Source organism: Carassius auratus, chromosome 41 (genome assembly GCF_003368295.1).
Source record: "Carassius auratus strain Wakin chromosome 41, ASM336829v1, whole genome shotgun sequence".
NCBI classification, from domain to species: Eukaryota; Metazoa; Chordata; class Actinopteri; order Cypriniformes; family Cyprinidae; genus Carassius; species Carassius auratus.
The window spans coordinates 10075669-10091107 of record NC_039283.1 but is presented as its reverse complement, the minus strand read 5'-3'; the positions used below and the strand labels follow the sequence as shown (position 1 = coordinate 10091107).

Sequence of the window (15439 nt, the reverse complement as noted above, 5' to 3'; positions counted from 1 at the left end):
TTGTATTGAGAAACACACGCAGACCTACGTCACCAGACTATTTGCCTAATCTTCCCGGTTCTTTAGACCGCGGTGGAAACACAGAGAGCAGCAGGTCTGGGGGGAAAATATGGTACAAATGTTCGGGTAATTTCGGTGGAAACGCGGCAAAAGAAGTATCTGGTTCATTGCTGTGAAATACAAGAACCTCAGTATCTACACCAGTACCACACAAACCATCTCTCCGACGCACAAAGACCTCAATCCATGTACATTAACACACAAAACATGACCAACCTTTCTTTTAATACCTTTATTTTATTTAAATCAGAAACAAAAAGTTTGATCCAAAAATTTAAGACATAAATATCATCATTGTAGTTCATATTTCAATACGTTACAAAGTTTTACAACTGTTTTAATGTAGTTCTCTAAAAAACATTGAAAAGCAAGAGACTCCAAACCATGTTTTCCAAATATGAATAAATAGATAAATAAAAAGATAACATATTAAAACTTGCCCAGAAATTCCTGAGTCCCCTTACACTTCACATTTATAATGAAAAAGTAGAAATCTTAAGATGGTTTTCTTACAATATTAATAACACTACTGACTGTAACTACTGTCTTTTGCTATTCTTATTTTCTTTTTTCACATAGTTTATTTTAAGCTTAATCTAATTATGGTCATTTACTGTGGCTGGTTTTCTCATTTATTATTTATATTTATTTATTTTGTATGAAAAACAATACTGTTTTATACATTTACAGAGCTAAGAAGGTCCATAGGAAGTAGCATGTTTTTTTTTGTGTGTGTGTTAATACCATTGACCTCTTTCCATAATTCTCTCTCTGTGTGATTGTGTGTGTGTGTGTGTGTGTTTGAATGCGATTTATGTACAAGATCTTATTTTTGTCCTTTGCATATACACACACACGTGAGCATGCAAGATAACAAACATCTCATGTTAGCAATTCAGCTGTGCAGCTCAGCGTCTGGAGTCCGTCTGCTGCGTGGATGCCTAATAATCTCCATCCTGTGACAGACAGAAAGAGAGAGATCGATTGATTGCATTACACTGATGTTCATGTTATTAAATTCTCTGCTTTGGATCGCAGACAAACAGCAGACAGTGATTCAGTTTTCAGGTTAATGTCTGCTTTATCAGGTTGCTCAGTGAAAATGAAAGCATCATCATATCATCCCCAACATCTCGCTCATGCCGATGACCTACCAGTGTACTGACCCTCCTTCCAGTCATGTGATTCCTGTGATGGTTCTTATAAAAGATTCAAATCATTTTGGTTTGAATCAACATAATGAATCATTCACTGAATGAACTATCTGAATAAATCCCTATATGAGCAACAAATGATGTCCGTGAAAAAAAAAAAAGTTTTAAATATCAGACATGCTATTTTTGGAAAGCATTAAAGAAATATTTCTGTAAAATTGCTAAAAGATCACTGAATTTGCAAAACTGAATGCAAGAATTGCAAGTTGCAGTTTTACAGTGAAGTGTGTAATTTTGTGCAGTAAATGTAAGTGCAAAAATTATGACTGTTTTCAAAAGATATCCCAAAAAGATGGCCCCGCTCTAAAATCAAAGCGTTGGTTAAGTTATTGTAGTGTTGGGCTGGTCATGATGCTCAAACCAACACATCGATGTTTTACAGAGACACAGGATTTAACTCACAAAGTCTCTCATTATTAATTTGGGATATGAGGACGTTTTCAGCACTGATAAAAATTACAAACTTCAGCAAGGAGCCAAACTTGACCTTAAACCTTAGAAAATCTACTCACAACCTGTCAACAACCTCAGTTGCTGCATATATACCATATCAGCTGTGCTTTGATACACGCAAACACATGCAGGTCACAGTGAAGCTCAAGACTGCTTAACTGGAGATCATGTAGTGCTTTCCTATCGCAATGTTGTTGTGAAGATTCCATGTGTTAATCCTGTATGTGTGCATTAAGATCGATTAATATGAGTGTTTCTGATTGCAGCCCACATGCATCACTCTCTAGTTTAAAGGGATAGTTCACCCAAAAAGGAAAATTATGTCATTAATAACTCACCCTCATGTTGTTCCAAACCTGTAAGACCTCTGTTCATCTTCAGAACACAGTTTAAGATATTTTAAATGTAGTTCTAGAGCTTTCTGTCCCTCCATTAAAAAAAGCTATGTACGCTATACTGTCCATGTCCAGAAAGGTAAGAAAAACATCATCAAAGTAGTCCATGTGACATCAGAGGGTCCGTTAGAATATTTTGAAACATCGAAAATAAATTTTGGTCCAAAAATAGCAAAAACTATGACTTTACTCAGCATTGTCTTCTCTTCAGTGTCTGTTGTGAGAGAGAGTTCACTGCAGTTTGTGATATCCGGTTCGCGAACGAATCACTCGATGTAACCAGATCTTCTTGAACAAGTTCACCAAATCAAACTGAATCATTTGAAATGGTCCACGTCTCCAATAATCATTAATCTACAAATCCGGGATATTGGTGTGTTTGAACTCAGAGGGAGTGTCAGCCACATTAAAAAAGTTAACAGCTTAAGTCATTTGTGGATTAATGCGTATTGGAGACGCGAACCGATTCAAATGATTCAGTTCGAATTGGTGAACTTGTTCAAGAAGATCTGGTTCGCGTCTCCAATACGCATTAATCCACAAATGACTTAAGCTGTTAACTTTTTTAATGTGGCTGACACTCCCTCTGAGTTCAAACACACCAATATCCCGGATTTGTGGATTAATGATTATTGGAGACGTGGACCATTTCAAATGATTCAGTTCGATTTGGTGAACTTGTTCAAGAAGATCTGGTTACATCGAGTGATTCGTTCGCGGACCGGATATCACAAACTGCTTTGTTTTGAACTCTCTCTCACAACGGACACTGAAGAGAAGACAATGCTGAATAAAGTCGTAGGTTTTGCTATTTTTGGACCAAAATGTATTTTCAATGCTTCAAAATATTCTAACGGACCCTCTGATGTCACATGGACTACTTTGATGATGTTTTTCTTTCCTTTCTGGACATGGACAGTAGACCGTACACACAGCTTCAATGGAGGGACTGAGAGCTCTCAGACTAAATCTAAAATATCTTAAACTGTGTTCCTGAAGATGAACGGAGGTCTTACATGTTTGGAACGACATGTGTCATTAATGACATAATATTCCTTTTTCGGTGAACTAACCCTTTAAGTTGCAACAGGAATTCTGGGTACTTGCTGAAGAGTTACTCTGAAGAGTGACTGTAAAAGATTAGGTTCACTAATGTGATATACAGTGGTGTGAAAAAGTGTTGGCCCCCTTCCTGAATTCTTATTTTTTTGCATATTTGTCACACTTTAATGTTTCAGATCAAACAAATTGAAATATTAGTAAAAGATGACACAAGTGAACACAAAATGTAGTTTTTAAATTAAGGTTTTTATTATTAAGGGAAAACAAAATCCAAAACTATATGGCCCTGCATGAAAAACTGGTTGGGCCACACTTAGCAGCAACAACTGCAATCGAGCGTTTGCGATAACTTGCAGTGAGTCTGTTACAGCGCAGTGGAGGAATCTTGGTCCACTCATCTATGCAGAATTGTTGTAATTCAGCCACATTGGAGGGTTTTTGAGCATGAACCGCCTTTTTAAGGTCATGTCACAGCATCTCAACAGGATTCAGGCCAGACTTTGACTAGGCCACTCCAAAGTCTTTTGTTTTTCTTCAGCCATTCAGAGGTGGACTTGCTGGTGTGTTTTAGATCATTGACTCTGGCATTTTCCCAGCCTTGATCTCATCAGCATTACAGTGTCATTTAAATACAGAGGTGCCTGATAGTATCACCCATACCTTCACATTATCATAGAAACAAAGGCACAGCTGTGCCTTGAGTTTAGGAGGCACCTTTATCTTGGGACTCCTCTCTATAGTCAGGAAGTGCATGAAGACAAAATGTTAATGTCTGACTTTATCATCTCAGAATGTCATAATCTTAACCTCAAAATGTCTTTATTACCTCAAAATGTAAAAACACAAAGTACATACTATTATATTTTAACATTGTACAAACTACTGCACTTTGTCAGGCAGGCCCTATTTAAGAGATTTCTTGATTGTGAACAGGTGTGGCAGTAATCAGGCCTGGGTGTGGCTAGAGAAACTGAACACTTCTTCTCACAGGAGCATGTAGTTTTGGATTTTGTTTTCCCTTAATAAGGAAAACCTTCATTTAAAAACTGCATGTTGTGTTTACTTGTGTTATCTTTGACTAATATTAAAATTTATTTGATGATCTATAATATTAAAGTGTGACAAACATGCAAAAAAATAAGAAAAATCAGGAAGGGGACCAACACTTTTCACACCACTGTATATCTCACACATTTTGCCCAGAATCCCTGTACTGGTGGCGTTTTCTCCATTCAGCACCAGGCACTGTACTTACTGTCACCATCACCATCAGACGCTCAGGTAGATCCATAATGAAGAAGGTACTTCAGAAATTAAAATGTCATTCATTCAGCCTCATGATTTTCGAAACCTGTATGACTTATTAATCAAGTTTGAATATGAGATTTAAATTTCAGTGTGCCTCTCACACAATGACTCCGGAAGACTTAAAATAGCACATAAGTCACATGTTTGACTTGTTTAGTACTTTTTGCGCCATTTGCGTGTATAGGAAAGAGCAGCATGGACACTCCTCTAAATATCTTCTTTCGGTCAGTCATATGGGTTTGGAATAATATGAGGCTGAGTGTTTGAAGCTTTATTTTGAGCTGAACTGATGCTTTCTTCACCGCTGCTTTCACCTGTTGACCTGCTCTTATGTTTTATGATAAACATTCTGAACCATTCACCTTCCCACATTCAGAATTGTAAGCACATTATTAGCAGCACAAAGTAGCACACTTCAGAAACGAATCAAAACAAACTGAAGTCTAGTTCTTCATAGAGAGAGTGAGAGGGTTACTTATTCATTTCCAGTCAAATCTCACAGGAATTCATCAGTGAAATCAAAGCCACAAATGCACCAAACAATCCTTTGTAGCCACGGCAACATGCCATGCAGCCCACCATGGCCAAACAATCAATGTTGCTAGAGCAACCCAAACACAGGCAGTCGCCAACGGCAACCAGACAGCCCAATCAACTTACTACAACGTCAGAGGTAGTGGATTATCTGTTGCTAGGTTACCATAGCCACCGGGTCTCCATCATTTATGATTGGCCATTTGGAGCTTGTCATGTGGTTTGTGATTTTCATCGAGAAAATACAAAGAGCAGCATCAAAAACAGAACCAGATCGTACTGTTTTAGTTTTAAGCTTATCTATCAAATTTAAAGGTGGAGTTTGTAATTTCTTACAGTCACTTTAGAAAAATCTGTGATTTAAGTAAAAAATAAATAAATAAATGAATGCATTTAGCAGACGCTTTTATCCAAAGCGACTTACAGTGCAATCAGGCTATCAATTTTTACATATCATATGTTCCAGGGGAATTGTACCCCCAACCTTGCGCTTGATAACGCAATGCTCTACCAATTGAGCTAAAGGAACACTGATTTACAGTTTTTAATCATATTTCATAGTATTGTTTTATTTTTACTTGATTTTTCAAAGTTGCATTGGAGTGCATTTTACAAAAAAATACAGTTTCAGTCTATCGACTTTGACGTTTAATTAATTGTGTTACTTTCTATGTCTTTAGCACTTTCTTAATGAGAACTGCATCATTTTTTCAGTCCTCTGGATTATTTTCTCATCTATTCTTGAGTATGCAGTGCCTCCATTGCCTCCTATTCTCCATTATAAATGTGTTTAGCATCCGTATTCAGACAAATCCCTGCAGTATTTTCTCTTTGTTCTCTCACCTTCTCATTTTTTACATTCTTTCTACCTTCTGCATTATAAATCTCTCTCTTTCCTAATGTTTTGTCCTCTCTTACCCGTCTGGATCTCAGTAGGGTCTGTTGGCATCTTTCGGCCTTTTCAGCTGCACTTTGAGTCTCTTCATGCCGATCTGAAATCCGTTCATGGCCTGGATGGCCGTCTGAGCACTCGCTGGGTTATCAAAGCTCACAAAGCCTGAGAGACAGAAAAGACAAAGAGATGAATGTTCAGTGTCCATGCGAAACTCATCACTGTGTTGGAGGTCTGCTGTGCAGTTGCTGAGTTTGTTCAGGTTGATAGTGTCTACTACAACTTTAATCTAAATTAACAAGTAAACTGAAAATGTTTATATATAAATTATATATGTGTGTATGTGTCTCAATAATAATAATAATAATAAACCTTTAAAAGCAGCTCCTCAAATTCTGAACAGAATATAATCAATACAATAAAAAACAATACAAAATCAACAAGCAACTGCAAGTAAAAAAATATATGTCTTAAATTGAGCCTTAAAAACATCATAATTCTGAGCATCCCGAAGTTCAAGAGGCAGAAAATTCCAAAGTACAGGAGCATAGAAAGAGAAAGCCTTATCACCCATACATCTTAGACATGTTTGAGGAACAACCAACAAATTTGACTTAGAGGAATGCAGTCTATGACTAGGAGTGTATGGATGTAACATTTCTGTAAGGTAATGTGATGCCAAACCAAGTAATGCTTTAAAAGTAAGCATCATAAATGTGAAATCCACTCTAAACCTGACCAGGGAGCCAGTGCAGAGATTCTAACACTGTAGTAATATGACTGCAAATCCTAGTCCTTTAATCCTAGTCCTGTGTCCTTTAACACAGGACACAATCTTGTGATATTTCTAAGGTGGAAAAAATTGGTTTTTGACAGTGCTCTGGACAAAAAGAATCAAAAGAGAGATTTGCATAAAAAATAACTCCAGGGTTCCTTACTCGACTCTGGATTTCCAAAACAGCCATCAAATAATTAGAGACAGAAAACCAGCTTTAGAAATTTTATAACAGCAACCAATGAGCATAACTTCAGTTTTAGCACCATTCGAGCACAAGAAATTATTATCCTTCCGTATTTTAATCTCAGTAATGCAGTCAGACAAATAAGTAAAGTCAAGGTGCTAATGAGGTTTTAAATGTGTATCTGTATGTCGTCTGCATGCAAATGGTAATGAAGGCAGAGCTATCTGAAAGGGTTGCCTGAAGGTGACAAATAAATGTTAAAAAATAAAGGATCTAAAACCGACCCCTGAGGGACGCCAGTTGAGACAGAACTAATCTCAGGCCTATAACCACCCATCGATACAAACTGGGAGCAGTCAGTAAAATAATACCTTAGCCACCTTAAGACACACCAAACACTCTTTCAAGATGAGTTAGTAGTAGACTGTGATCCACAGTATCAAACGCAGCTCTTAGATCAAGAAGAATAAAAATAGATGTTCTTAACAGAATCAAAAGCCATCAACAAATCATTGGTGATTTTTGACCAAGGCTGTCTCAGTACTGTGAAGTTTAAGAAAACCTGACTGAAGAGGTTCAAAAAGATTATTAACTGTGAGATGTTACACAAATGAGAGGCAACAATACGCACAAGTAATTTTGTCAAAAACCAGAGATTTGAAAGAGTTATTGAAGTTATTGAAGCGTCCAGTGTAACATTATCTTTTTTAGATACAGGGGTTACAGCAACAATCTTCAATGCTGCTGCAACAACCCCAGTCTGTAAGGAATCATTTATAATACTGAGAACAGCAGGACACAGAGCATCAAAGCAAGATTTAAATAAACTCGTGGGTCGATGTAATTACAAATCAAAGAAAATGGTGGACCCTAACACTTAAGACCAAGCACTCAAATATAGAAAACTAAGGAATGGTCACAGCACTGACATTAAACTGCTGATTGAAGACAGCAATAAAACCAGCACCTCTGCCAGGAGACCTCGGGAGATTTGAAGTTGTCAAACAGTAGTCAATCATCTACTTTATGCCACGATTCAGTAAAAATTACACTAAAATAACACCAGTGCATTGCTATGTTAGTTGGGAATGGTGGGAGGTTTCTATGTAGTTGCTCCCTACCTAGTTAGTATTTCAGGAAAACAGACGGTGCTCATTCTTACCGAAGCACTTGCTTTGATTGGTGGCCCGATCAACAAAGACTTTTGCAGAGATGACGTTACCGAACGTCAGAAACATCTGGAGCATTTCTGAGTCAGTGAACTCCTGAGGCAAATGGTAAATGAAGATGTTGCACCCCTCAGGACCTGCAGCACACACACACACATACATTAGACTCAACGTCAGTTTTATAGACAGACATCATTATCATGAAAAACTCAGACACAATGATTTATAAACGTGTGTATTCATACATAAAGCAATGATTAACCATACCATAGACAATATACTTGTGAAAATTGTACTAAAAGTTATATTTTTCCACACACACTTCTTTTTGACAAGGGTACAGACTAACGTCTGAGGAAGTAGGCTAAATGTCTTTTTTAACAGGAAATGACATCACCTTCTCTCTGTAGCTGTGGTTGTTGCTGGGCAACCAGGGTAGGTTGCTGTAGAAACGGTTGGCTGACCAATCCGTATGCAGTCGGGTAGGCTGCTGTGAAACAGAGTTGACACATGCTGATACAGCAAGACAACGACTGATTTGACCCAAAATATCATCTGTGAGAAACATATAGTACCTGTATAGTACTGCATGCCTGCGTAAGCCTGCTGGAGAGGATCTAACGCAGGACTCTGAGCTGAGAGACCATGAAGAGACAGCGTTTTAGTGGCTTTTGTGCATGCTGAACTAACTGCCATTGTGTTAGAGGATTATGGTTGACTGGTATTCAGTAGCTAGTGTGTTCTGGGCAGCTGTTGATTTAACTCACCTTGATATGGATGAACACCACTGGAGTAGATTTCTGATATTGGCTGTCCATTGCTGGTTGCCTGTACAGGACTATAGCCGTTCAGTGGAGGCAGAGCCGAGATGGGAGTGGCTGCGATAGTGGGTGGAGTGTTTGCACCTGTAGCCAATCACAGAGCAGTGTGGAGTTTAGACTGACGAGTAAAAGAATGACAAACAAGAAGCTGTTTGCATAAAGATCTCCATGCTGAAAAACAAGAGTGCTATACTGTACTGAATGTGCACTTCAAATCTTAAAAGTATATTTTTTATAACTACTTGCAGATAATAATATAATATTAATAATGATTAAATAAAAGGTCACTTGTGTTAAAGTGAGACACGTTCATGATTGTGACTCATAACACACTGAAGTTACATTTAAGCCAAAGTGAACTTTTTTCATAAGGGTAAATAAGTTTTCTGGCTTTTAGTTACTGTTTGTTAGCTTTGATTTTAAAATAAAAATAAACATTTAGCACACAAGTAGACTTTCTTATTCACATTTTACATCCTTCTGGGTGGTGTAAATATTATAAAGAAACCATATTATGATGCAATTCGGACCTCTTTCCTGAAGCGCAAGTAGTTCTGCTGTAATGCTGTGGTGAAGGTGGCTTTCACCTGAAGAGGATGTGAGAGGTGCTGCTATGATGCCGTTAGCATTGAGTGCTGCCATCTGCTGCATCTGCAGCGCAGCGACTGTAGACACAGGTGACAGATATGATGACTGCGCAGCCAGAGCCTGCTGCTGAAGCACCTGAGGCAGACAGAGAGGAAAAAGTATCTGTAGTATAAGAACAAGTAAAATATAATAATATGATGGATACATTTTATGGCCTAGGTGTTGAATTTTATTGCAGTATTAAGTTTATTTACTTTGTCCACAGAATTTTTCAAAACTGTTTATAAATACAGATTGTAAATAAATAAACCATTTGCATTTTTTTCTGTGTGAAAATGATCATGATTAAAATAATAAAATAAAGTCTGAAATACGATAGGATCATCGCTCTCACCTCAATGGCTGAGTAAAGTCCCAGCTGCCTATTTGAGGTGATGGCCAACATTAATAATATTTATATAATATTTATATAAACTTAATGTTTTTATATTATATGTTTTTATAAAACAATACAGTGTTATTATTAGTAGTAGAAACAGGGAAATATTTCGATTTTCAAGTCTCTTCTGCTCACAAAGACTAAGTAAAAACAGTAGTATTGAAAAATACTTTTACAATTTCATACTGTTTTCTATGTGAATATCTGTTAACTGTAATTTAGTTGTAATTCAGTGTCACATGATCTTCAGAAATTATTATAATAACATTTCTGATTATTATCAGTGTAGTGATACCCAATATTTTTGTGGAAACCATGATGCATTTTATTTTTCAAGGCTTCACAGATGAATCTTGATCAGTCATTAAATGCAAAACAGCTATGCATTTTACAGCTATTTAATTAGTGAAGAAAAAATTATTATTAAAAAAACATTCAACACTTAAAATATGCTTTTCGTTCTATACTGATAACAGGAAAAACCTAAAATCTAATAACCTAATGTACATGCTAAAAAGCACTGTGTGTGTCTGAGCTGTACTCACTGCTTGTGTGTAGGCATTATATGCATTAAAATTGAGCGTCACTGGACTGTAGATGCTGAGCTGCGAGGCCACCTGCTGCATGCGCCGCATGCCACGCTCCTTATCTGTGTCTGCAAACTTCACCACCAGACTGGAGGAGGCGCCCTGAGCACAGACAGACAGAGATTACAGCTGAATGGAGAGGAGAGAGGAGAGAGGAGGAGAGACTGAGAGAAGAGAGGAGGAGTGAGGAGGAGAGGAGAGAAGAAGAAAGAATGAGATGAGATAGGAGGAGAGGAGAGAGGAGGAGGAGGAGAGTAAGCGGAGAGAGGAGGAGGAGAGACTGAGAGGAAAGAGGAGGAAAGGAGAGAGGAGGAGAGACAGAGAGAAGAGAGGAGGAGATGAGATAGGAGGGGAGACTGAGAGGAGATAGCAGGAGAGACATTGAGAGGAGAGAGGAGGAGAGGAGAGACTAAGAGGAGGAGGACAGACTGAGAGGAGAGAGGAGGAGGAGGAGGAGAGACTGAGAGGACGAGGAGAGACAGAGAGGAGAGAGGAGGAGAGACTGAGAGGAGAAATGAGGAGAGACTGAGAGGAGAGTGGAGGAGAGACTGAGAGGAGAGAGGAGGAGGAGGAGGAGAGACTGAGAGGACGAGGAGAGACAGAGAGGAGAGAGGAGGAGAGACTGAGAGGAGAGTGGAGGAGAGACTGAGAGGAGAAATGAGGAGAGACTGAGAGGAGAGTGGAGGAGAGACTGAGAGGAGAGAGGAGGAGAGCAAAAGGAGTAAAGACTGAGGGGAGAGAGGAGGAGAGAAGAGAAGAGGAGGAGAGAGGAGGAGAGACTGAGAGGATAGAGGAGGACAGCATAGAGGAGGGTAGACTGAGAGGAGAGAGGAGGAGAGACTGAGAGGAGGAGAGGAGAAAGGAGGAGAGACTGAAAGGAGAGAGGAGGAGAGAGTGAGAGGAGAGAGGAGCAGAAACTGAGAGGAAAGAGGAGGAGAGGAGGAGAGACTGAGAGAAGAGAGGAGGAGAGACTAAGAGGAGAGAGGAGGAGAGCAAAAGAAGAGGAGGAGAGACTGAGAGGAAAGAGGAGGAGAGACAGAGAGAAGGAGAGACAGAGGACAGAGAGGAGAAGAGACTGAGAGGAAAGAGGAGGAAATAAGAGAGGAGGAAAGACAGAGAGGAGAAGATGAGATAGGAGGGGAGACAGAGAGGAGATAGCAGGAGAGACTTTGAGAGGAGGAGGAGAGACTGAGAGGAGAGAAGAGGAGAGACTGAGAGGAGAAATGAGGAGAGACTGAGAGGAGAGAGGAGGAGGAGGAGAGACTGAGAGGAGAGAGGAGGAGAGACTGAGAGGAGAAATGAGGAGAGACTGAGAGGAGAGAGGAGGAGGAGACACTGAGAGGAGGAGGAGAGACTGGGAGGAGAGAGGAGGAGAGGAGAGACTGAGAGGAGGAGGAGAGACAGAGAGGAGAGAGGAGAGAGGAGGAGGAGAGACAGAGAGGAGAGAGGAGGAGAGATTGAGAGGAGAAATGAGGAGAGACTGAGAGGAGAGTGAAGGAGAGCAAAAGGAGTATAGACTGAGGAGAGAGAGGAGGAGAGAAGAGAAGAGAAGGAGAGACAGAGGAGAGAGGAGGAGAGAATGAGAGGAGGAGAGAGACGAGGAGGAGAGACTGAGAGGATAGAGGAGGACAACATAGAGGAGGGTAGACTGAGAGGAGAGAGGAGGAGAGACTGAGAGGAGGAGAGGAGAAAGGAGGAGAGACTGAAAGGAGAGAGGAGGAGAGAGTGAAAGGAGAGAGGAGCAGAGACTGAGAGGAAATAGGAGGAGAGGAGGAGAGACTGAGAGAAGAGAGGAGGAGAGACTGAGAGGAGAGAGGAGGAGAGACTGAGAAGAAAGAGGAGGAGAGACGGAGAGAAGGAGAGACAGAGGAGAGAGAGGAGAAGAGACTGAGAGGAAAGAGGAGGAAAGAAGAGAGGAGGAAAGACAGAGAGGAGAGAGGAGGAGATGAGATAGGAGGGGAGACAGAGAAGAGATAGCAGGAGAGACTTTGAGAGGAGAGAGGAGGAGGAGGAGAGACTGAGAGGAGAGAGGAGGACAGACTGAGAGGAGAAATGAGAGACTGAGAGGAGAGAGGAGGAGGAGGAGAGACTGAGAGGAGAAATGAGGAGAGACTGAGAGGAGAGAGGAGGAGGATACACTGAGAGGAGGAGGAGAGACTGAGAGGAGAGAGGAGGAGAGGAGAGACTGAGAGGAGGAGGACAGACAGAAAGGAGAGAGGAGGAGATACTGAGAGTAGAGAGGAGGAGGAGGAGAGACTGAGAGGAGGAGGAGAGACAGAGAGGAGAAATGAGGAGAGACTGAGAAGAGAGAGGAGGAGGAGACACTGAGAGGAGGAGGAGAGACTCAGAGGAGAAATGAGGAGAGACTGAGAGGAGAGTGGAGGAGAGCAAAAGGAGTATAGACTGAGGGGAGAGAGGAGGAGAGAAGAGAAGAGAAGAGAAGAGGAGGAGAGACTGAGAGGAGAAATGAGGAGAGACTGAGGGGAGAGAGGAGGAGAGAAGAGAAGAGGAGGAGACACAGAGGAGAGAGGAGGAGAGACTGAGAGGAGGAGAGACTGAGAGGAGGAGAGAGGAGAAGAGGAGGAGAGAGGAGAAGAGGAGGAGAGACTGAGAGAAGAGAGGAGGAGAGACTGAGAGGAGAGAGGAGCAGAGACTGAAAGGAGAGAGGAGGAGAGAAGAGAAGAGGAGGAGAGACAGAGGAGAGAGGAGGAGAGACTGAGAGGAGGAGAGAGGAGAAGAGGAGGAGAGACTGAGAGGAGAGAGGGGGAGAAACTGAGTGGAGAGGAGAGGAGAGGAGGAGAAACTGAGAGGAGAGAGGAGGAGAGACTGAGGGGAGAGAGGAGGAGAAACTGAGTGGAGAGAAGAGGAGAGGAGGAGAAACTGAGAGGCGAGAGGAGGAGAGTAGAGACTGACAGGAGGAGAGGAGAAGAAACTGAGAGGAGAGAGGAGAGAAGAGGAGAGGAGAGACTGACAGGAGGAGAGGAGAATAAACTGAGAGGAGAGAGGAGAGGAGAGACTGAGAGGAGTGAGGAGGAGAGATTGAGAGGAGAGAGGAGGTCTCACTTACAGGCAAAGTTCGGCTCCCATGCAGACTGTTAATGGCAGACTGGGCCTCTGAGTGACTCTGAAACTTTACAAACGCACAACCTGTAAAAACAAGACACAAATCTGATTTTGAGTGGCAGACTGGGTTTGTGTTTTACACAGTCTTTCTAAATGAAAATGCCCTCACCCTTAGATGACCCAACATGTTTTTTTCCTCAGATTTGGAGAAATGTAGCATTGCATTAGTGTCTCATCACTCATTCACTGTAGTGAATGGGTGCCATCAGAATGAGAGTCCAAAACTGATAAAAACATTACAATAATCCACAAGTAATCCACAGCACTCCAGTCCATCAGTTAACATCTGGAGAAGACAAAAGCTGCGTGTTTGTAAGAAACAAATCCATCAAGATGTTTTTAACTTCAAACAGTCGATTTTTAACGCTTCCTCCAGTGATAAAGTCAATTTCCTGTTTTCTCTCACTTCAAAATCCAGCCACATATTAGTTTAAAACTGTTTTTGCTTGTAAACGGTGCTTGATCTGTGCAGATTTCTTTCCTGATTTAGACCAGGACACTTTTTCACTGGAGGAAGTGTTATTATGGATTGAGTTTTAGGATCGGAAGCAACAGTTTGTGGATTATTGTGATGTTTTTTTCAGATGTTTGGACATGTATTCGGACGGCACCCATTCACTGCAGTGCATCCATTGATGAGACACTGATGCAGTGCTACATTTCTCCAAATCTGAAGAAGAAACAAACTCATCTACATCTCAGATGGCCTGAGGGTGAGGACATTTTCAGCACATTTTCATTTCTGGGTGAACTATTCCTTGAACAGACCTTTGCTGGTGCCGTCAGGTCCTTTCAGTACCGTACACTCATCGATGCTGCCGAACGGCTCAAACATCTTCCTCACGTCCTCATCAGACTGCTGCTTTCCCAACATCCCCACAAACAGCTTTCTGTCCTCTAAAAAGAGTGAAAAAGGGAGAAATTAGCATGATCTGTTATTTAGCATCAGGTATCTGACTTTATTTCAATTCCAGGTTTCGAGACGTGTGTCAGCAATAATTCAACAGTGCTGTAGTTCCCTCAGTCTCCAGCAGAGGGATGAGCTGACTGTAATATGAACAGTATGGCCATATTTTAACGATCTAAATGCAAAGTGTAAAGCGCAAGGGGCAGGTGCACTCAGGGCCAAATCCACTTTTGGTATTTTAATGACAGAAAAACAGTTGGAGCGCCCAGGCACATGGTCTAAACGGGTTGTCCATATTCTCTTCGTCCATGGGCACACAAATGAGTGCAAATGGGGTGGTGTTGGCACAGTGGATAAGACACATGCCTTTGGTGTGAGAGACCCAGGTTGGAATCCACTGTGAGACACCAATGTGTCCCTGAGCAAGACACTTAACCCCTAGTTGCTCCAGAGGCATGCGACCTCTGACATATATAGCAATTGTAATTCGCTTTGGATAAAAGCATCAGCTAAAAAAAAATGAATAAATGCAAATGCATTTGTTAATTAAACGACGTGGCGCTGGATGGGAAAATGCGAACTGCGTCGGACTGAAACTAGCAAACACACTTGCGTCTCATTGCACCGCATTGCACCGGGTGTATTATAGGGCCCAATATGTGATTGTTTTATTGTACTTCTGAGGTCCAGATATCCTGACTGTATTGGGAAGGACATTTGGACCTCAAACTTATAATAAAACAATCATACATACTGTTCATATTACATGTTGCAACATGCCTCTGATGTCATCACGTCTCTATTCCTGGTATTTATTTACAGTATTTATGCAACTCTCGTTCACTGCTCTCACTGTGTGGCAGCCTGCATGGCATGTATTGCTTGAACTGTATTGGCATAAAAAACTGACACAAAAATCCCATCT

The 15439-nt window shown here is 40.9% G+C and overlaps 1 protein-coding gene across 4 annotated transcripts in view; it reads right to left on the bottom strand.

Moving 5' to 3' along the window:
- Window positions 1-277: 277 nt before the first annotated feature.
- celf3b (cugbp, Elav-like family member 3b) overlaps window positions 278-15439 on the bottom strand; it is a 32833-nt gene continuing 17671 nt past the window's right edge. The window contains exons 5-14 of one of the 4 annotated variants that reach the window (XM_026228843.1): window positions 14376-14504; window positions 13552-13631; window positions 10443-10586; window positions 9458-9593; window positions 8817-8954; window positions 8625-8684; window positions 8447-8536; window positions 8043-8186; window positions 5945-6083; window positions 278-1016 (exon numbers count right to left, since the gene is read on the bottom strand). In XM_026228843.1, the coding sequence (XP_026084628.1) occupies window positions 5956-6083; window positions 8043-8186; window positions 8447-8536; window positions 8625-8684; window positions 8817-8954; window positions 9458-9593; window positions 10443-10586; window positions 13552-13631; window positions 14376-14504 (1049 nt within the window). In that variant the 3' untranslated portion in view covers window positions 278-1016; window positions 5945-5955. Of the gene's footprint in view, window positions 1017-5944; window positions 6084-8042; window positions 8187-8446; window positions 8540-8624; window positions 8685-8816; window positions 8955-9400; window positions 9594-10442; window positions 10587-13551; window positions 13632-14375; window positions 14505-15439 lie in introns of all 4 variants that reach the window. The other 3 variants (XM_026228841.1, XM_026228842.1, XM_026228840.1) reach the window with 3 other exon arrangements.